The following is a 21,837-nucleotide window of genomic DNA, read 5'->3' as shown; positions in this document are numbered from 1 at the left end:
GACACCTTTGCTGGTGTGCTTTGTGTTTTCCCCTGCCATGGGGATGGTCTCTAGACCGTGGATTTGCAGCTAGAACAGATAGGAAGGGCTGATAATTACAAGAGCTGTGGGCTTTGCTGAAAGAAGTGTTGGACCTGCATCGTTTGGTGTGATGCAGGGCAAGGAAAAAGCTGTACATATAGATCAAAAACTTTGTTTCTGGTATTTTGTTTCTGTTCACTTACCAGTTTTGAGCATTATTTTGTATTTGGGATCTTGGAGAACTTTGGATCTCCTCTATCACTATTAGCTTTCCCTTCCAAAGGCATTCCTCTATAGTTTCCGTAGTTGGGTTCCTTAAACCTTGACTAAACTTCCTGCAGATGGAGTTTCTGAGAAGCCTTGAATCTTCTTCATGCCCTTTCTTCTCCAGCCTCACTCCAAGGCCTTTCTTGCTAAGGAAATCCATTGGTTCACTGTTGCCCATCTAGAAAACAGGCTTCCATCAATGGTAGGCATCCTTCTCCTGCTCCTGTGGGGGTAGTTAAATTAATGTTCCCTCTTGTCCCTGGCAGAGTCTGTACTGGTACATGCATGTGTTCTGAGACATTGGGGGAAATCCATCCATACATTGTAAGCATTTCTGTCCAAATTTGGACTAACAGCAGCCTATACAGCTGTTTGGACAAGCAGCTGAGGTAAAATATGAACAGAACCTGTAAGAGGTTTTTAGCATCCTGCTCTCCCATGGCCTTTGGGCTGCCCCCTGAGCTGTGTTGTTGGGCAGGGGCACTCACACAGTGTGTGCAGCTCTGGTGAATAAACTGCTGCACTGGAGGGAGGATTTCAGGACAGGCCGACTGGGTACAGTTTTACTTTCATGAAATTAGACAGCTACCAAGCACACAGTGTTCTTTGCTTTTAACAAGACTTCTTCTTCCTGCATGGGGAATAACACTGTGGCTGCTGAGGGCTGTACCTACTGGCATTGCTGTTCTCTGAACTACTGGTATTTTCACTCAAAGGTTTCTTTTGGTATTTCATCTTGGTTTGCTGCTTCCCAAAGCTTGGGTAAGATTGCTAGAACAGTGCAGAAAGCACTTGTTTTTGTTCCTGGTTTCTGTGGTTGTGTGTCTTGGGGAGGGGTCAGACTGTTTCTTGATTTTGTGGGGGCTTTTGCCTTTTTTAATTTTTATTTTAAGTCAGTGCTACTTTTAGAGTTCCAGAGTTTGTCAGCATAAAACTCACATTGACACAGCTGTACTATTTAGCAGCAAAAACACCTCACTTGCGCTGTGCATGTAAGTCATAAAGTGAAATAAAAAGAAACATTTTATTCTCTCTTGTTTTTCCCTCTAGTTTGAAGATTTTCATGTTCCTTAACTGCATTGCTAAAGTGCTTGAGAGATGAAATTTGACATGGAAATTGCTTCCATTAAATAACTCAGTACTCTGACAAAGGAGGTTGTAGGCAGGTGGGGCTCAGTCTCTTCTCTCAGGTAACAAGCAATAGATCCAGACAAAATTACCTCAGGTTGTGCCAGGAGATGTTTAGGTTGGGTATTAGCAAAGATTCTTCACTGAGAGGGTGCCCAGGATGTGCAGATGTGGCCCTTAGGGATGAGTTTTAGCTGTGGACGTGGCACTGCTGGGATAATGATAGGACTTGATCTGAAAGGCCTTTTCCAACCAAACCAGATTTCTGATTCTGTGATCAGCTGTGCTCTTATTGAAAAACCTGTTAAAGTAAACTAGAGGTCTGCCTGATTTGGAAAAGCAAATGTATTATTCTCCCATTCATTTAGAAACTGGCTTAGAAGCCTGGAAAGGCTTTATCAATTCTGGCCATGGAGAGGGAAAAACCCAAGCCTTTGAAATTCCAGGACTTTCCTTGAGATAACCAGGAGACTTTCCCTTCCATGCTAATCCTGCACAGCAGTTGTTTGCAGTTGCTGCATGCAGCCTTTTCCAATCTGTAGCTCTTATCTCTAGTTGGCACTAAGCGACAGGAGAGGGAGGGGATGGCTCTGAGAGCAATGAGAGCTCCATTTGTGCTTTTCATGTCCTGAGCTGTTTTGGGATATTTGGGTATCAGTGATTGCCTGAGGCAGCGGAATCTTTGGTATTGTGCTTGTCTTAAAGTAACTGTAGCTGTTTAAAACTTCCTTTTCCTATGATGAGTTGTTCTAATAAATGTCAGCCAGTGCATCTCCTGTGTAGGATTTGCAGGAAGCTGGATGTTCAGGAGAGCAGAACTGAAGGCCTGGTGGGTTGGACTGCTCTGGGAGCCTCTGCCTGGGGCTGCTTTGCACAGGGAGCTCAGAGTCCTGCAGGGATGGAGGGGATGCTGAGCCCTGAGTGAATGATTCATGCCTTTGCCAGTTATGAGCTGCTGCTCTGCTCACAGCTGAGAGGATCCAAGGGCCAGTGCCACGAGTGCTCCTGAGCCCACCTTGGTAGGGAGAAGGGGTTTTCTGGGTTCCCTCTCTGTTATACATGGAGAGTGTGAATATTTATAGTGTTTGGGTGCAGTTCAGAGGTGCAGATGCCCGAGTGCTGTTTGGTTATCTCTGCAGGTAGGTCACCTGCCCAAACTCCAGTTTGAATACCTTCATTCTAGAGTTTATTGTTTCCATGCTAATGGCAGCACTGGCATTGTCTGACTGTTCTCCCTGAGTCCTTGGATGATCCAGGTCTCAGTAGAAGCTTTGAGAGGGAGAAGGGAAAACAAGAGAGAACTTCTGAGGTTAGGCAACAGATGGGGCACAATACCCTTCCCATATCCTTGCTGAAATCCCCCTGACCTGGCCTTGCTGTGGGAGGAGGTTGGCATCCTCGATATGATTAGGAGCCACTTGCCCAAGCAGTGGCCCCACTCTGAGCCCAGCATTAGGTGCTGTGTATAAATTGTTGCAGCCTGTCATTCAATCTAATTTATTAAGTGCTGTATCATCCTTTTACCTTTGTCAAAGTCAAGTTCTGAGTTCTGGGAGAAAAGGCAGGCAGCCTTGTGCAAGGCCAGCACTACAGATTCATCACCTTGCTGGTGGATATTGTGCACCCCTGACACCCTGGAGGGTGCTAAGCTCTGTTCCTGGGTTCCCTTTGCAGAGTCCCAGAGGTGAAGCTGTCTGTGCTCTCCTGGGGACGAGGGGACAACCTGTTAGAAGCAGACGTGGTTCTGGTAAGTGGCACTCTGAGCTTCTCCTGCAGGTACCCAGGGGAAAGCTGAAAGGCTCCCTGCTGGAGGAGGAATCATATTTGAACCAAAAAGTTTGGCTCTGTCACAGCAGGAATTACTTGCTGCCTTCAGCTGGGTAAGGCTGCACATTTTGAAGCTGTTTTGAAAACTTTGGCTTATTTTTAATCTGGTGACTGCTGTGACATAAGGTGTTGTAGAAAGCAGTTTCTTATAGCGTTATATTGAACTTCAAGGTTTTTTCCTGAGGTTCTCATGGATGGAAAACGTGTAGATGATAGCAGGAACTTACCTGCTTATGATGGCTACAGATGTTGCATAACAGCAAAATGCTTGCTCTTCTGCCTGTTTTCATCTTATGCTGGTGAATTCCAGAGGCCAGTGAAACCCTTAATTTTTGATATTGCACACTTACCTTTTTGCAGTTATTTTTATTGAGAATTTTAATGCTTTTAAAAATCCTATTTGTTTTTTTTAATGGCAGTTATGTGATTAATGCTTTCTTCCTCTATTTCATATTGTCTAATAGTGAATTGCAGGCATCCTTTCACCATTTTTTTTGTTTCCTTCAGTAGTTAGAAATGAATTTACCTTGGCAGGAAACACTTTGCCAGGCTGGCAAAGAGACTGCTTAACCCTAGTGTGCCTGCTGAGTTCAGCTACCACCCCCTCAAAATTTTCTCTCTCCTAGTGAAAAAACATCTGAACTTATCCTTGGGAACTTCCAATTCCAATGTGGAATTGATTGTTTTCAAGACTTCCATTAAAGTCATGCACAGTGTTGTGCTGAAGTTAAATGAAGCATTTAAAAACATTTTGACTGTGCATCCAGTAAAATGGAGCACAACTAGTAGCCTATATTTTTCAGATGAATAAATCAGCATTTCACCTACTGTAAAATCTGTCTCTAAAAGGAGAAGATGAGTTCTGGTTTCTGATGGTGCTGCTGTAGCTCCTGCTTGAGGGTGAGCAGAGCAAGCAGAGCTCGCTGACCCTGGCTCCAGCTAAGCCCAGCGGCTTTGTCACGTGAGGAACTGCAGAGCCCTTGGCCTGAGCCCCAAACCATCCATGCAGGGATGTCTGAGGCACAACTGGGCACAGAGCAGGGCTTGGGCACTGACAGAAGCAGGCTCCTGTCACACAGTTTGGCCTTGTGCAGTTACAGGATGCAGCAGGGAGTAAAATGAGCTGCTCTGATTTGTTGGGTTTTTCCCTCTCCGGGTATGAGCGTTGTGAGGAAAGATAGAGATGTTAAAATCTGCCAGAACTTAACACTCTGGAGATGAGTTAGGCAGAGAGGATTTAAACTGCATTTCACCGTGTGTGTGCAGGCAAGGACTGTCAGCAAAACAAGGAAGCAGCCAGAAGGTTGAGGGCAGCTTCATTTGCAATTATTTCTGTGCCAACAATTATTAACTCCAGTAGACCAGGCACTGTAACACTCACTGCAGTGACTTGGAAAGTACTGAGCTGTGTAAAGAATGAAATGAGCAACAGGCAAGAATTTAAACTAGGGTCCATAACTTGGCTTTGAAGCTCAGCTGATTTGGAACAGTTGAATTGTATTGTGAATTGCCTTGCTGTCTGCAAGCTTCAGAGCCACCTGTCCTCTGTGTAGAACAGTCCCAGGAACGTTTGGCTTGGCCCAGGTGAAGAGGCAGAGGTGGTGAGTTCTGCAGAGGAAGATGCTCACCTTAGGGAATTTCTCCCTACCTGCTTTAAGGAGAAGTTTATCCTCCCTCTACTCCATTCTGTCCTTTCCATTAGACACTAACTCATCTGCTGGTGTCCCCTTACAGAAATCTCCACCTGCACATGGGAAACATTAAAGCAATGATAAAATCCTAACTAAAGATAGCTTCTATTTAACAGACCTCCATTTAAAAAACTTAAAAAAAAAAAAAAAGGAAAACTATAGCTCCAGACTTGGATAAAAACATCCAAATCTGAAAAGTCTGATAAAAATACACTGCAGCTGTGTATTACCTTAGCTGGATCAAGACTGCAGCTTTCAGGCATCAGCAGTGCTGGGTGGTACCTGCTGCCAGTGATTCTTTACCATGTTCTTGGATCTACAGATTTGTCCAGAAAAGCAAGTGGAAGTGATTAGTATTAATGTTTTATTGATGGTAAATATGGAAATTAGACATGCACAAGATATTACTATTAAAGCTTTGAATTATTCAGCTGCCTGAATTGCTTTCAGACCTCTCCTTGGCCTCTGGTCTGGAGGCATGGTAAGTTTGATCAGTGTATGTTATGAACAGACATGGGTATAGACATAGGGATAAATGTACTTTTTTGTGTAATAAGGGAATCCTGCTGTTAACTCATCTAATAACAAGTTATCCATCCAGTCTTTACACATTTAATGATGAGATATTGAAATAAAAATCTGATAGCTTGGCTCTCCTCTGTGTTGGGTAAAACTGCAGGTAGAGGTCAGCCCTTGGCAGCAGGGTTTGTGTTCCAGGCCTGTGGACTACAGTGCCCATCCCAGAGCACTGGGCACGTGCTGCACAGGTCAGTGTGCACAAAGAGACTCACTGAACTGCACTGAGCTGGCCTGCAAACCTTCCTCTACAGTGCTGAAATGTCCTGCTACACAGCCAGAGGTGTGGCACTGTTTGTGTGGACTTGGTGGTTTCTGGAGCCCTTTAGGGCTGACTTCCCGCCAGGAGTGCCAGCCACTCCTTCTGTGCTGCACTTCAGCCCTACAAACAGGTAGCAGTGATTTTTATGAAGCAGCAAAGAGAGGACAGGAGCTTGTCCCAGGGATCTGGTTCTCCTGAGGCGACTGCTAGACTGGGGAAGTCCCATCCTACCTGTGAAGCACCATTTGCTTTCAAATGGGATTGACTTCCTCTGCAAATATTTGACTGTGATCAGGTTACTGGATTGGAGCCCCTATTTCCTCCACTGTATAAAGGAAATAAATAAGGCTTAACATCTTTGCCATGATTGTGTTTTCAAAGGCTATTTACAAAAATCTTTAACTTTGGCTGACCTTAGTACAACGTCATTGGGTGAAGCTGCAGGGAACAGTTGGTTTCTGTGCTGTGCAGTCTTTATTTTGGCTGGCAGTCTGTTAACTCTGATAAGTGGGTAAGCGCATGCCAGGCAAAGTCAGGCGTAGCGTGAGATTCTGCTTTGCCTGAGAGGAAGTAGCCCCAGAAACAGCTTTGTAGGCCAGTAAACAAAAACCCATATTTAGAGTTGACCAATTCTGGATCTTGAGGGCTTGAAAAGGACTCTGCCAGGTGGTTTGTTGGTCACTTTCCCTTCTCTGGGTGTAAAGTCGTCCTGCTCTAGTGAGAATGGTGCTCTGGCTCTGTTGGAACTGCCTTGATCACAGCAGGCTGCTGCTGGTTTGCCTACCCTCTCCAGGGAAAAAAAAAAAAAAACCAGCTCTTGTTCCTTGTGAATACCTTCTGGTGGCTGCCCTGCTCCAGCCTCCTTCAGCAACAGCAGAATGACACTGGGAATTAGTGTCATTGTGCCCAGAGGGCGTGTGACAGCCATGACATTGGACTCTGGCTATGGTGGTTGTGTGGTGCTGCTCTGGGGTGGTTTTGGTGTTTATTTCCAGCAGCACCAGTCCCTGGAGAGAAACAGCATTTGTTTGCAGTTTCAGGAGAAAGGTAACGCATTGTCAGCTTGGAAGAAACAGACTTTATCTTTTTTATAAGATTTTACATTCCTAGATGGCCTACATCCCGTACTGGGAATTGCATTCAAAGGCAGTATGAATTCAGGTCAAACTTTGCCTACTTGTAGTAGATGGATGTTACTGATAAAAACATTTTACGCACGCTGGGCAGAGATTTACTTAAGCCGCTTCTCCAAGCGCCTGTAGTGAATTTACGTTTCCTTTGAGCTCACTGAGAACGGTAACGTATTTATTGCCTTTATATGAAACACTGTTTTGACAGATTTCCTCAGAAGAAGCACAAAAGGAGATGTGCTGTTCTTTGAAAATAACTGGAGCCACCAGCAAGAAGCAGCGACGCCGCACCGAACAAGGGAACCACTTCCAGGTTATCCAAGCATGCTGCTGAACTGACTTTTGCAGCTGCGTTTTCCAATGTACCATGGGATGCATCAAATCCAAGGCTGCCTTCCAAGGTTCCAACGCCGTGCAGGATGAGCGGATCGGGGCAGGCGGCGAGGGCTGTGCCGGGGAGAAGTCGTCGCTGCTGGCGGTGCAGGCGGAGGAGAAGGGCCCCTCGAGCGCCGCCGTGCTGGACTACGCGCACCGGCTCTCCCGGGAGATCCTGGAGCAGGCGGTCAAGCAGTGGGCGGTGACCGAGAGCAAGTACAGCGACATCCCCTTCATCGAGAGCGACGTGCCCTGAGCCTCTGCCAGCACAGCCCCTGCTGTCCCCTGGGCACCGCCGTGGGGAGGTGTCTGCAGGGAGAGCCTGAGAAATCTGCCTTTCAGCCTAGATTGCTAACAAACCACCTGGATCGCAGTAGAACCTGTCCATTGAGTGTCACTCCTTGTCAGCCGTGTGTTGAGTGTACTGTGTCTTCGTATGTGTTGGATGTGAGCAAAATCAGCGTTAAAAGGAGGATGAAAAGACTGTGGCTGCCCTGCGCCTCTGCAAGCACTGCCACAGAGGACAAAATGTGGATTATTTCTGTGTTCTGCATAAAAGATCAGTGGTCTGTCTGTAGGTGAGATGAACTCTCTGTGCTTGGTGATTTGTCTGCGTTTTGCTAAAGTGAAATCAAGGTGTGCATGTAGCAAAGGTTACTGCTATCATAAATTTTACTTTTGATTCTGTGACCTAACCAAATCTGTAAAATCACAAAATGATGAAGGTGATGGGAAGTGCTTTGCAAACCCCAGTAGTATTTAGGGAGCCATTTGAATGATGATGCTCTTCACCTTCCATTGAAGTGAACCAGTGAGAAACGTGCCAGTGTCGATAAGCAGTGCATTATCATTAACAGATGCTTCTGTAAATGCTTGAGAGCTTGTCTCTAAAACCCTGCAGTAAGATAGGTTAATGACATCTGGTGCTGTGTTCAGACCAAAGCTGTTTGGTTTTTTGGTTTTGTTTGGGGTTTTTTTGTGTTAGGGTGCCAGTTTGGAAGGATTTGGTTTTGTTGTTTTACTGTAGCCCAGAGAGATGTGCAAACACTGCTGCTGGTAACCAGTGAAAGGAACCTTCAGAGGTGTGGCAGTGCTTTAGGACAGTTTGCTTCACGGCAGCTCTGCCTGCATTACACTGCAATTCCACTCTGTAGCACCACCCTTGGGATAGGACACCTTCCTTCAGCTTCTGCAGGCTGCTGCTTCCCCATGGGAAAACCTGTCCATGGCAGTGCCAGCAGGAGCCACAGGAGCCCCAGCCCTGAGCAGTGCCCTGAGTGCAGAGCTGGGGACCAAGCCTCAGGCCCAAAGCTCAGGGGCTGCATTTCTCCCCAGGGCATCCCCACACAGCTCCCTGCTTGCCCAGGGCTCACAGCCTGAGCCACTGCACTCACAGTGCACCACACATCAGGACACCGATGGATTGCTGCATTCATCCCAAAGGTACAATGTTGCTGATGTTTTATACAAAGTGAAGGCCTTCTAACAGCTTGGCTTTTACCACTTGTTTGTTCCTTTCTCTGTGATGCCCAGTAGAAAAGACATAGTTATTTTTCCTAGATCAAAATGTTTTCCATTTTGTTTTCATTTTATAGAGAAATGCTTTCCATACTGGCTAAAGCTGTTACTATTTTTACAAGGTACACATAGTTCTAGTAAATGATCCAAAGCATGATTTTTCAAGCAATGGGAAGCAAGCAGAAAGAGGACCATGTCAAATGCTGTAGAAAAACAGTCTATGATTTGAGCTGTTTTGCAAATGTTGTGACATAAACTTAGGTATTTGAAATTAACCTATATGGGGAAGTGGTTTTATCAGGAATGGAGGGAGAAAAATGCTTCTCTGTGACACAGCACAAGGCTGCCATTAAATCCCAGGGACCAGACTGGATTCCCAGTGACCTGCTATTAAGGCTGTTCTCAGGCTTTTGCTGGAAAAGGGAACAAAATCAGCTTATGCTGTAATGTCGTCCTCTTTGAAGTTACGTAGTTGTCTTCAAAGCCATTTGCAAAGTGGGACTAAGGCTTTATGGTTCACTTAAATTCTCCTGATAAGTGACACTCCTTCAAATTCTACAGCACATGTTTGATCATACTGTTTACTCTAAAATACCTCCATATATTAGTGGGAGTTAGAAAGCAAAGCCAAAACACAAATCAAGTCAGTACATATCAATTGGATATTGCTTAACCTCAGTATTAAAAAATATTAATATTCTTATTAGAGCTAAAATAAAGCTTTATTACAAAAAATAAACAAAAGGGCCAAACTTTCTAACACGAGTGTGGGCTTGAGAATGTGAACACTGCTAACCATAGTAAATAAAATTAAAAAGCCAAAGCTGCACAGCCATTGTTGGGCAGGCAGGTGAGGGGCAGGCAGAAAGCTGCACTCGCTGTCAGAGCACCCTGAGGTGGGTCTGCCCTGGCCCTTGTACAAGGCACTCACAGGCAGTGAGGTGCTGCAGTGCTTCCTGTTGCCACGTCTCAAATCCTTCCTCTGTGTGTAGCCTTAGCACCTGCCACTCTTCAGGAACATCAGATGCCCTTTTGAGAGCAGCTCCCAGCTGGCAGGCTGCCACTGCACAGTCCAACAGCAGGCAGAGAGAGTTACAGCACAGCTGAGGTTCCACCAGAGCATCCCCTGTGACCATCACTCGGCATTTCCCAGAGGAAGGGTCACCCAGGCACCCTGAACGTGCCCCTGGGAATGCTGCCCTGCCCTGTGGGGTGGCTGCTGCCCTGCCTGCCCCACAGCTGCCCCCGGGGTGACTCAGCACCAGCTGCTTGGTGGCCCAGCCAGTCCCTCACCTGCAGCCACCAACCTCGGCCCTCGCTGGTGCCTGAAGATTCCAGCAGCTCCAGAGTGGCCCAAGTGCAATTCCAGCTGCTTTAGGATGCTTTCCACGACACTGGCACTCCAATTCCAGCTGCTTTAGGATGCTTTCCACGACACTGGCACTCCAATTCCAGCTGCTTTAGGATGCTTTCCACGACACTGGCACTTCAGGGAAGGCACGCAGCAAATGGAAAGCAAACAACAGGGAGACGGCTTCTCACCAGGAAAATCATCTCTTTTACAGGATGCTGTCCTTATAAATAATGCACTTACCCTTAATAGAAAATAAATCTGTGCAGTGCTACAGTGTGGTAAGAGATGGAGGGAGATAACTCCCCAGAGCTCTGCTGTATGTACATTTAATAGGCACAATACTAATACATTGTAAAAATAAAGACTTCTTCACCAAAATAAATTTATGCTAAGCTGTGCTAGAGTTTTATAGCCACTGACAGTGGGTTTCCAGCTAAGTTACCTTTGATTCTTTGACTTCATTTTGTGTAATAAAGGCACTCCAGTTTGGGACTGGCATACTCTGCAAAACTGTTTACTTCTATTTAGGAGTTAAAAATACATTTGCTTTATATTTTCTCCAGGAAACAAGATTAATCTGAGTGGGTATGATGTGACTGACTTGATATGCTAATAATGGTTCAAAAAATTAACTGCAGCACAACTTTGTACAGTTGACATTTCCGGACTAAGGCACATCAGTATTCCCAAATAAAACACACTATAATATATTTTTACAATATTTTTTGTGGAAAATATTTTCTTGTGGACCAAATAAAATTCAACTTACCATCTGCTTGTATGCCTTTTATTTGAAAAAAACACAGGATTGCAAAGATTGGACAGGATCTTGTTACCTTGAGCTTGGGCTAATTCCTGTTCACATGAATTCTGGAAGCATTTGAACATGCAAGTCAAAGTTTATTAACTCAAAAGTATCTTCTTCCTAAGATCTTGTACAATCAGAGGAGCCATGATCCCTGCTCCCTGGGAATTACTGTGGTTTTCATTTAATATAGTTGGCTGAATATTGCTCCTTTTATACAAAAATAATGGAATTATTAAGATAACCAATCTTTAAAAAATAAATTAAAAATAGCAATTGTTTATTAATGTAAAACATATAAAATTTTTAAATAATACAGGGGGAGTACTTCTTATGGGACCAGCTTGAGGTAGAAAGTCTTGTGACACTTTCAGACTTATCTAGAGGTTTTAATGAAATCTCAATTACTTTTGGAACTAAACTCAAGGACAGTCCCATAACAAGTATGTCCACAGTAACATAAACTCACAGCTGAAATTTTAATAATTTTATCTTACGAGACTCTAGTGCCAAAGCAAGGTGCCATTTTTTCTTGATTTAGCTCTCCATTGGCTCACCTCTGATTTTTTGAAAGTCACTTTTGGCAGTTGAATTTCCTGGACTTTGTTTCCAGGCACCAGCTCCTAGAAAGGAAGGAGCCTTAAGCCATTGCAGACCATTGCTGGTCATAAAAACTGCCCAATGTTGAAAACTCCACAATGGTTCTGCTGCAGCTCTGACTTTTTCATTCCCCACTGCTGACTATGGCATTTGAACAGAAGTTTTCTTTCTTCAGAGAAGCCAGAATTTGTACTTGTGACCTGCCTGTAAGTGTAGAAGTAAGCAGGAAGAAACACTGCTATGTGCTCTGATGAAGCATAAAAAAGAAGGTGTAATGTTGAAGAAAGATTAGTAGCTGTCTGCATACAATAGACAAAATTATCTCCCTCCCACAAATACTTGTATCAAGGGGTTCTGGTTCTGTTGTGTAACTTCATGTCTTACCAGCATCAGAACCCCACCACCTTTAATGCACTGGAAATTGCTGCTTGGTGTTCACAGCAAGGTCTGAGGCACTTGTTTCTTCACCACTGTAAGACCAAGAAAAACCAGCAATTTTCTGAAATGGTGAAATACTGATTATGCAGTTGAATCAGACATAATGACATTTTAAAAAGTGGGCTATGCAAGCAAAGAGAAGTGTGCTTCAGGCTCTGGCAAGATTACCACATTTGAAACAATGTTTACATCACACAGCAAGGCTGAAAAATTACAAGTGTTTAATCAATAGAACAATTTCTTGTTCTCAGACTAATAGTATATCAGTCTGAGCTTTTATTTAAAAGGATATTTAACACCATGGATTCTGTCTTGCATTTTCCTTTGTAGCTCTGACTGCATTAAAGGTTTAACCATATTTTATTTTCATTGTACACAGAAGAATCTGTGGCACAATCCCAATTTACCAGATCAGTGACAAAGCAAAGAACACAAAAGGTCTCTTTACTTTTTGCTTATTAGGTCACCCCTTAAACTGTGCTCTTTTGCCCAAGGGCTCTTCCTAAACTAAGAGTTGATGCAAAAAATTAAATGTTAATCACTCTGTAAAGCAGTAAAAATAACAATTTGCCTTGAAGCGATTTTTCCCATTATTAACCAGAGATACAATTATTTTCTCATTACAGAGAATGTTCCTGAATGCAAAAAAAAAAAAAAAAAAAAAAAAAAAAAAAAAAAGAAAAAAAAAAGAAAGAAAAATAGACTTGTGAATCTCAGCTAGCTAAAAAGTTTTGTCCAAATTGATCACACTGCAGTTAATTTTGGTATCACAGAACTAAGCAGATAGGTAAGATGTCAACAGGTTTGTTCTTTACAGCTTGAGATCATCGTTTCCCAGTGGTTTAAAACAATTGTCCACAAATTCATCGCTGACTTCTTCTAGAGCAGCTGGCTTCCATTTGGGGGACTGGTCCTTGTCAATCAGCACTGCCAGGGGAACAGGGAAACACCAAAGTTACTCATGAACTTCCTCCAATTAAAGTGACTTAAGATTGCAGCAAGACAGATCACTGCAGTGATTCCATGGGGGAGACAAATGTGTGTGCTCTGGAGAGGGCAGAGCTCCTGTAACACAGATGTTTCTACTCTAATCAAAGTTCCTGAGTTGTGACCTGCCCAGAGATGTCCCTGTCACAAGGAACAGTGAATCCCTTCAGAGCAGCCCAAGATTTGAAGGAACAGCCCTGAAATGAGTGGTTTAGTCAGACCTGCCACTCGTGGCTGACTTGCACTTCATGGGAGCCTGCAAATGGCACTTCACAGGGCTGATTTTGGACAAGGCTTTCACACCTCTGTGCAAAATCTGACTCTGGGGAGAGTACAGGAGATGACTCAGTGGTGCTAAGTGCCTAAAGCTAATTTAAACACATCACATTAATAATGAAATAACTCACGAGGAGAGAGTAAAGCAGGGTGTCTTTGTGGGAACTGAGGGTGTTTATTTGTAAATACTGACAGCTGCTGAGGCCTGGGTACATTTAACTGTGACAATCTGTATCACCTCAGTACACAGACTTTATGCTGCAGCCTGGGAAATACAGCACTGGAGATAAAAACCATCACCGAGTGAATCACATGTAAAAGGCTAACAAGAAAATGCCAATTCCCAAAGAACATTCCCTGTGTCACAGGAATGTTGAAGGCATGTCAGCAATGGCTGCATTAGCAAACAGTAAAACAAGAGGGAGTTAATTTGTGTGTAAAAATTACTAGTATTAATGAAATTCCAGGGCATCCTTCCAGGTACCTTTCAGGCTTAAAGAAACCCATAAAGGTGCTACTGAAAATGTGACATTTTTATCATTTAAAGAAGAACAGCTGTAAGAACTGTGGCTCCCAAGGATGGACTGATTACCAATTCCCTTCAGATGAGTGAGATCAGCACCTGATTTGGAGATGCACCTGTGGCCTGGGGGAGGCTTCTGACCAATACAGCCCACAGCATATAAGAGAGGATGGGCAGGAAGAGGGGGTACATTTCCAATTTCTCTCCTGAGAGTGGCTTTTATTTGTTTGCTTTTTGATAAAGAGTTTAGAAGAGGCTGGTTCTAAAGGCAGGTGAACTATGACACTCACAGATATTTCCAAGAATAACAACTATTTTTGGGTAAGTTGCTATGCTTTTCTAAATTAGTTTGTTCTTACTGAGTGAACTAGAAATATCCAAGATGAGGAATGTGTAAGGGGGTGGAATGTTGTGTTCAGTTAAAAGAATACCTACCTAGAGACTGTGCTTATCAAAAAAACAGGCCTTGTGGTCTGCCCACCAACTTGTAGTAAAAAAAAATATGACCTGAAAGCTTCTCTTTAACTTTTCTGTCTTTAACCAATGGTTGAAAATGGCTAGAAAATACACACAATTCAAATGACAATGGCACTAATTACTATTTCTGTAGCTGAAGATACACAGGCATACATCCCCACAGAGAAAGGCAAATCAGAGCCCTGCACCTATTTACTTGTAAACAGGGAACTAAGGACTCCTTAGAAACAAATTGTAAAAGGTAATCCATTGTATGGGAAACTGCAATTCCACTGAAAACAGAATCTATGAGGACAATTCTTTAGAAGAAGAGTCCTGTAAAAGAGTGCTTTTACTGTGATGTTCAACTGGGTAACTTACTGAAAAGCTGTGATCTTGCAGGGTATTTCTGAGCACTGAAAACACTGATTGGCTTGGGTGAAAAGATGTAATTATCCCAAATCAACTATGTTTATTCCATTAGAATAAAAATTATCTACAGTTTTTCTTCAATTTTAGTTGAAGTTCACAGTCTAAATGTTATCCACAAGAGTCAACATTGACTAGAGATGGTTTGGAGAGGAAAAAGTGTCCATGTGTTTGTTAGTACAGCTTCCCCTCTGCCATGCTGCAGTAAGTGCTGCCAGTTCTCCACTCCAGGGTACTGCTGTCTATTCAAGTCCATCTTTCTGTTTGGATCTGTGGCCAGTTTTACTCTGGAGGATAAACTCAATGCTCCTAATGGTCTCTCTAGTGGAGTCTTTAATCTTGCATGAGTCAAAATATTTGTTTTCTAGTAGAACCATGAAAATATTCCCTTTCTGCACTGACTTCTTTACATTTTGTATCTCTCCAGCCTGAGATCAATCATTAAGAAAACAGAAATTCTGAAGACTTCTAAGGTAGGCTAAGAGAATTCATTATGATAAAAGTAACTGAGCACAGACATTAAGGGTTTGATCTTGTGTTTCACCTTTCTAAACCAAACCCCCAAACCCCTCTGTTCAGCAGCAGTGACTTTACCAGACTTCAGGTAGTGCTCTGTTGCTGGGCTTCCTCCAGCACAGTCTAAACTCTGCTATTTCCAAGGCCCTGACATTCTGTTTGCTGCCATAAAATCTCTCAGCTCGTGCAGGGCCCTGGGGTGCCCAGGGTACAGCTCACATCTGCCAGCCCTGCAGGGGAGGTGGCAGAAGCTGCACACAAATATCATCTTTGCAGCATCAGCAAGATGTGGGAGACCTTTACAGCTCCATTTCAAGTGCACATTCCTGCACAAAGAGTTAGGAGGGTGAATTAACAGATATTTGTCCCTGAGATTTGCTGCTGAGATTGTATCCTACCTGGATGTGTTTGAGCACTGACTCCAAAAGTGACCACTTTTCTTAGGCAGTAAGATTTGAAAAACAATTCTTGGCAACTACCCAGACCTATGCATTTCTTAGTTGACATATTGTTCTATTAATCAAGGTGAAAAATTGATACCTAATGTGTTCCAAGTCCACGATTACCATTTTATAGGTAAATGCTGATGAAATATGATCCACGTGTTTTACAGTTTAGGAGTTTTGGCTTTTCTTTATGATTCTTGTGATTGGAGTGATTAAACAGGGAAGACTGCCACAGCAGATTTTCAGGTTGAAAGAAAACTGGCTAAAAATAAAAAAGAAATTTTGACCTCAGGTCAAAGCAGGTTTAAAAAGCTTTAAAACTACTCCCTAGAAAGCCTTTTAAAATTATGGTTTGAAGCAGATGAAAGGTATTAGTAAAACCTGACCTGTGGCCATTGGCTGCCGAGAAACATTCTTCAACTAAAATCTGATTGTTGTAACTCAACTTCTGTTGATGGTAGATCTTTTTGTGGTACAGAGGGGTCAAGAACTGGCTCTTAAATGCTTGTAATGTAAGGCTTTAGGAAAGAGAAAGCTGATACCTAATACTTTTATCAATTTTATTCACAATGGTTGGTCCTGTGAGGTACTTAATAATCTCCCTTCCTGTTAAAAAGGATGCTCAGCACATTGATGGATAATGATTTTTATGGAATTAGACCAAACTACAAAAGTGATTTTGAGTCAGATTCTACACTCCTCTGCAACAAGAGAAACAATGCTAAGAGTGAAAATCTGAGAACAAGATCTATGCAGTAAGCAGAGAACAAAAGTGCTTCAGGAACAAATTATCATTATGAGCAATCCCCTCAGTGCAGTTAGATCTTTGATGGGTTTGTTTTTTCCCTTCTCCTGATATAGTTAAACTTTTGCTACATCATCCTGTAGAAAAGAGAAGTTTCCCAACTGCTGTTCTTGCAGCCTCTCTCTTTACAAGCAGTCTGTGCATTTCCTGGCCATACTGACAAGGGATTTGCCTTTGTACTGTACTGCAGTCCCAGATGGTTTCCTGACCTTGTGCCTTGCAAGGAGAAATTCAGTTTGTGTTCCTCTGACTCTCAGACCTGGAGTTTGTCACTTCCTGAATAACTACATTTCAGCAGCTTATTTGCTGATGTAGAATATATCCCAGAAACAGTATTTTTAGGGTACCCATTACCAACATAATGAAAACCATTTCTCAACATGTGTGGTAAATTCTTCAAAGGAGTGTCTGCTAATGAGTGCTAAAGACTAATTAATTAAAGTCAGAAACTTTCCCCATGCTGTATGAATAAATTTTGCATCTCTCACCCCAGGCTATCTTTAGTACAGTGTTACTAATAGCAGCCATTCTAACTAATATCCATACCTCAAGTGGAATTCAAGCTGCTTTATAAAGACAGATATAAAACAATGAGGAGGAGGTGATAATACTTGAGGATGTAACATGTGTGAATTAAAAGTCCAACCAAAAGTTATCCATCCCAATGCCTTGTACTGTAAGCTCCTTGGAAAAAGCCTGTGCTGTATTTCATCTCGTGATGAACAGTACATAAATAATTGCTACAGCTCCCAACAGATGTGACTTTGGGTTTGAAAAACTGCACAGTGAATCAGCAATAGGATCAAGGACAGGCTTCAAGTCTGTCCCATGGATGAATTTGCTGAGCCACTGCTCTGCTTTTACCTCTACCTCTCTTGACCAATGGTTAAAATGCTGAATTAGTTTTTGTTAAGTTTACATATATAGTTGTTTAGTAGTAAGACACTTCCATTCAGAGACATTCTGGACAGGAGGGAAAGTAAATCTTTGTTCTAACAGTTTTCTATACAAACAGTTGTTTTTGATTTTGAGTCTCAAAGCATTGTGTAGCTGGCTGAACCAGCTCTGTGGCAACATTAAACCTGGACACAAGTGATGCATGCAGCTACTCACTAATGTCAATGTTAAAGGTGAAAGAAATGGTGCAACCAGGTGGATAAACAACGTTAGGGAACTGAGATTGCACAAAGGAAACAACACGGCTCTTGTGCTTTGGAACAATAACAAATTTTGGCCACACAGAAGTCCAATAGGCAAAAAAGCTGGAAGTTTTTCTGGGCTGTTGCTGCATGCACTTGTAGTAATTTCCAAAGAAGCACCACAATTGTGAATGTGTGTGCTATCAGCTTGAGGAGTGTTTCTGGTGTGGGAACTTACCTGCTCGAACCCCTTCATAGAAGTCATGGCCCTTCTGAAAGATTATAAAAAAGAAAGCTGTAACATGACAGGTTCTATTTATCCCATCTTTCCCTATCCTTTCTGCTTGAAATGCAAGTTCTCAAGATTCAGTTAAATCCCACTTGTTCTGTTCTTTTCTAGGCCTACTTTGTCTTTACTTATTAAAGAGCTGTGTATCTTCTTGCTTAAATGCAGCCACATCTCTTAAAATCAGTCTGCTGACCTGTAGCTGTGCCACAGTCAAGTTTTCTCTGTGTAACACCTCAGATCTTTTTCTAAAGAGGTTCACATAATGAGGCTAAGGTGTGTAGTACCAGAAATTCTTTTGAGAAAGGCCAGTCTTCAGGAATTGTGATGTATTCTGCCTATGTGGAACACTTTACAGGGAAATGGAATCCTGTAAACATCCAATTCTTTTTTAAAGAAGGGTAATGTAACACTTAAATCCCTAAGCATGCTTCATTAGTAATGGAGCCACAATCTTAGTTTTAGTCAGGCATTAGAACATCAGGATTAGACATATTTTCACTTCTTTAAGTACTTACTTTGACTGTCACAAATAATTTAATTGGACACATAAAAGCCTTATTTTAAAATGTGCCAAAACTAATATAATAAGGATGCCATGGCAAACCCTGTAAGGCATTTTTTCAGGTAATTCAGTTAGCAGCTCTGTTCCACTGCAAGGATCACTTTCTCATATGCTATCCAAGTCCTCAGCACTTAGTACAAATAGCACTAAAATCTCTTGCTGTGATAAATTTTTCATAGACAACACTCTTCAAAGGCAGTGATAAACAACTATTTGCACCCTGCTGCTGGGAACTGTGGCACTGAGGGCTAAGTAATTTGAAGAGAAAACCTGTTCAAGAACACCAGTTTTAAAATTACAATCCAAATATGAAAATATCTATATATTAATGCTTCATGTTTTTTAACTGAAGTCTTCCACACTCCCGCCTGGCCATCATTAACGTAGTGTCCTTTGCATTCCATATGATAACATGAATCAAAAAACTGACAGCCTCACCAACACACCAAGACAATATTGAAAATTAAAACCTATAAACTCTTGATGAAATCTACATAAAACTTTTAGTCTCTGATAAACCTTTTTCCCCCCTGTGGCTGGGAAGGGACAAGGGGCTCAGCTGTTGCTCACCATGCATGCCTGGCTCAGTCTGTATTCCATCCGGAGCACCTCCTGCAAGCTCATGGAACTTCCTTCTCTCAGCTGTCTGAGAGTCAGCTTTAAAGATGTGGGTGACATCTTGTTAATAGTCTGGGGAAGACAGTAACATTGTTTTTATTTTCTTCAATGTGGACACTTTTGAGAGTCTCTTTTGTGCATTTTAAACTTTGTGAAGTAAATGATGGCTCTCTTGTCCCTGAGCTCCCTCTGTGACACCTATTCCTCCTGCTCCCTCCCACCAAGCTGTCACATTAAATGAACTTTCCTGCATAAGCTTTGATCAGCAAGATCTCTGGGATGTGTGCCATCACTTGTGGAAAACCTAGAACTCCTAAGGTCCCATCATTTGAGATAAAATTACTGCTTGCCAGAGAAATTACTGTAGTTTGAAAGACATTTTCAAGGAGAATCCTTTGATAAGTGAAGGCAAGTGTTACAAGCAATTATACTTTGGTTTTGGATATCATATATATATTTAGTGTGAATTACTCCCAGATTTATTAGGTGTAGGTGATATTAGTATTGCTTAGCATGTAAGTTTTATTTGGTACAACAGAGTAGTAAGGTACAATAGAGAGATTGGCAACCAACTTTAAGTCATTGCTTCACCATCATTGGCAAAGACCAAACGATATGCAAAGAAGAAATCTGTGGAAAAAAATGTTAGAATAAACCAAACATATTTATCCAGGTTTCTTGTATAGTATTAACAGATACTGAAGTAGTTCAGCCTTAAATTACTCTGCTGATAGGAAGCTTGGAGGTCTTGCCTTTTTTTGACTGAAGCACAGGCTATAAATATTGTGCCACAGACAGGATTCTTGTAAAGCACACAAACAAATGCTGTAAATCTGGCTCTCAGGAGTGTCCTTTGGTGAACTGCACACCAGTAAACAGCAGGGGAAAGTGGGGAGAAAGACAAAAATCCTAGTTAAGAGAAAAGAACTGAGCTTTAAAGCTTCATGGGGTTATGGGGAAAAGGAGCTAAATCTTATTGTTGCTTATCACTGTTTTCTTACTCTAAACACAATCCTCCCTTCTCTGTAAAGCCAAATAAAAGATATGTATCATTCATGGTACAACAGACACTTCCTGATAATTAGGACATTTTCATCACTATTAAAAAGCAGCAGATGGTATGATTTGCCTCTTTACATTATTTTCATTGCAGACATTAGGCTCCTTACCACAGCCTGAAATGGCAGGTTTCCAGTCATCAGCAGCAACATTTTTTTTCTAGCTCCCAATTACTCTTCATCCCTCCAGACACCAGCTGATACAGCAGTGACCCATTTTGCCTAGTTAAGCTGGAAAACATGTGATTGCTACACAAGCAGGAGTGTGTGGAATTGTGCCTTCAAAGCACTGGCTCTGTCGTTCTGTGATCACTGTGCTTGAGAGAGAGGCTGGCAAAGAATGAGCCAACACTGGCTCCAAGTGCCAACAGTTCCTCAGTTCTGGTCAAGCTCTCCAACAATGAGAGACTCAGCAGATTAAGAGATCTGCTGTACCTCCAACTACATCACTGTGTAGATTCTAGATGGGTGGCAGCTTTTAACTTTGACCCCTAATTTGCTGCATGATGCTCTTGCTGGCCTCATCTTTGAGCTGGACCTTTCCTCCTCTAAGTTCCACATTCTGTCATTTAGATTAGGAAGTCTTTGCTCAGACCAGGTTAAATGCCATGCATGGTATGGCCAGATGGCTCCAGAGGTGAAATGGTCATGGCAAGCTCTGGTCAAAGCAAGCACTGGAATGGGGAAGATCTGCAAACAGCACTTAAGGCAGCTACTAGATGCACTAGACTGGTTATCTTGGCATATCAATGAGGCTGAAGGTGGAGGAGGTACTGACAGAAATCAAGCTGGAGGAAGAGGAACACGGCAGGAAAATGGGTAGGTGTAATTGCAGAAATATGAGTCACCAGTGTAGCTATAAATACATTCCCTGTACAAAGAGGAGGGGATTGGTGCTAGGGAACAAGCCTAAAAAGAGACAGGATAGGCTGGAGTGGGGAGTACTAAAATGCAAAGAAGTCTTCATAGTGGTATTTGACATCTATTCCAGTATCTTTCAAACCATCTTGATTTTGACACAATGATCCCAAAAGCTCTAAGCTGAATTTGCAGTAGACTGAACACCAACAAAATGCTAACAGAAGGTGACTGAATTAAGTGGCACTGACACAGCAGATTCCCTTACAAGCATAAAAGTGGGAATGGTGACTTTCCTTCACTAAAAACCCCAAAACCTCACAGAGGTCCATGACTCCCCTTGCAATAGATGAAGACATCCATCACTTACTTATGTGAAAACCAAGTCAAGTATCTGATGCCTTTCAGGTTAAGACCTTGCATTTACTTCCTCCCACTAGAAATGGCACACCTGCCCCTCAGACTAAAGCTTTTTGGCTCATGTAAAGCCTGAAAACAAACTAGCACTACAAAGTTAAAGGTTTGAAAACTACTGAGTTTTAAGTGTAAGTTCAAAGTGTGATGCAAATCACTAAGTCATTCTCAAGTAGAATTTTAACTTTATATTCTTCTTCACACAATATTTCAGTATCAGGTATGTGACAGCCTGCCAAGCAGGCATGTTTTGAAAGTAAAAAGCAGGAGTACTGTAGGTCAATGAGAACAGGGTACTTGGGATAGCATGGCTCACAGCATAACTGGATTATTGTGGAACTAGGAGTTCCATTTTATTAACCTTGTTGATCCAAGGTACAAGGTGGGTGCACCAAGTGGGACCTCCAAATTAGGATATTTGTATTAAAATTTCAGTTAGGGCTTATTCCATAGGCTTGCTTATACATAT

At 42.4% G+C, this 21,837-nt stretch overlaps 2 protein-coding genes across 9 annotated transcripts in view; one reads left to right on the top strand and one right to left on the bottom strand.

Annotated features, from left to right (window-relative positions):
* C8H2orf88 (chromosome 8 C2orf88 homolog) overlaps window positions 1-10,924 on the top strand; it is a 38,566-nt gene extending 27,642 nt beyond the window's left edge. For 4 of the 8 annotated variants that reach the window (XR_010028602.1, XR_010028603.1, XR_010028604.1 and 1 more), the window contains 2 exons: window positions 3,091-3,163; window positions 7,111-7,259. Coding sequence is in view for 4 of the 8 variants with exons in the window: in XM_063162516.1 (XP_063018586.1) it covers window positions 7,270-7,533 (264 nt within the window). In the remaining 4 variants the exon portion in view is untranslated. Of the gene's footprint in view, window positions 1-3,090; window positions 3,164-6,723; window positions 6,820-7,110 lie in introns of those variants that run through there. The other 4 variants (XM_063162516.1, XM_063162517.1, XM_063162519.1 and 1 more) reach the window with 3 other exon arrangements.
* Window positions 10,921-21,837, bottom strand: part of HIBCH (3-hydroxyisobutyryl-CoA hydrolase) — a 38,037-nt gene continuing 27,120 nt past the window's right edge. The window contains exons 12-14 of the mRNA XM_063162514.1: window positions 18,991-19,110; window positions 17,808-17,841; window positions 10,921-12,919 (exon numbers count right to left, since the gene is read on the bottom strand). Coding sequence (XP_063018584.1) covers window positions 12,804-12,919; window positions 17,808-17,841; window positions 18,991-19,110 — 270 coding nt within the window. The 3' untranslated portion in view covers window positions 10,921-12,803. The remainder of the gene's footprint in view (window positions 12,920-17,807; window positions 17,842-18,990; window positions 19,111-21,837) is intronic.

The sequence above is a fragment of the Melospiza melodia genome, chromosome 8 (genome assembly GCF_035770615.1).
Source record: "Melospiza melodia melodia isolate bMelMel2 chromosome 8, bMelMel2.pri, whole genome shotgun sequence".
Lineage (NCBI taxonomy): Eukaryota > Metazoa > Chordata > Aves > Passeriformes > Passerellidae > Melospiza > Melospiza melodia.
The sequence above is the reverse complement of the archived record's forward strand: the minus strand, read 5'-3'. Positions and strand labels throughout refer to the sequence as shown.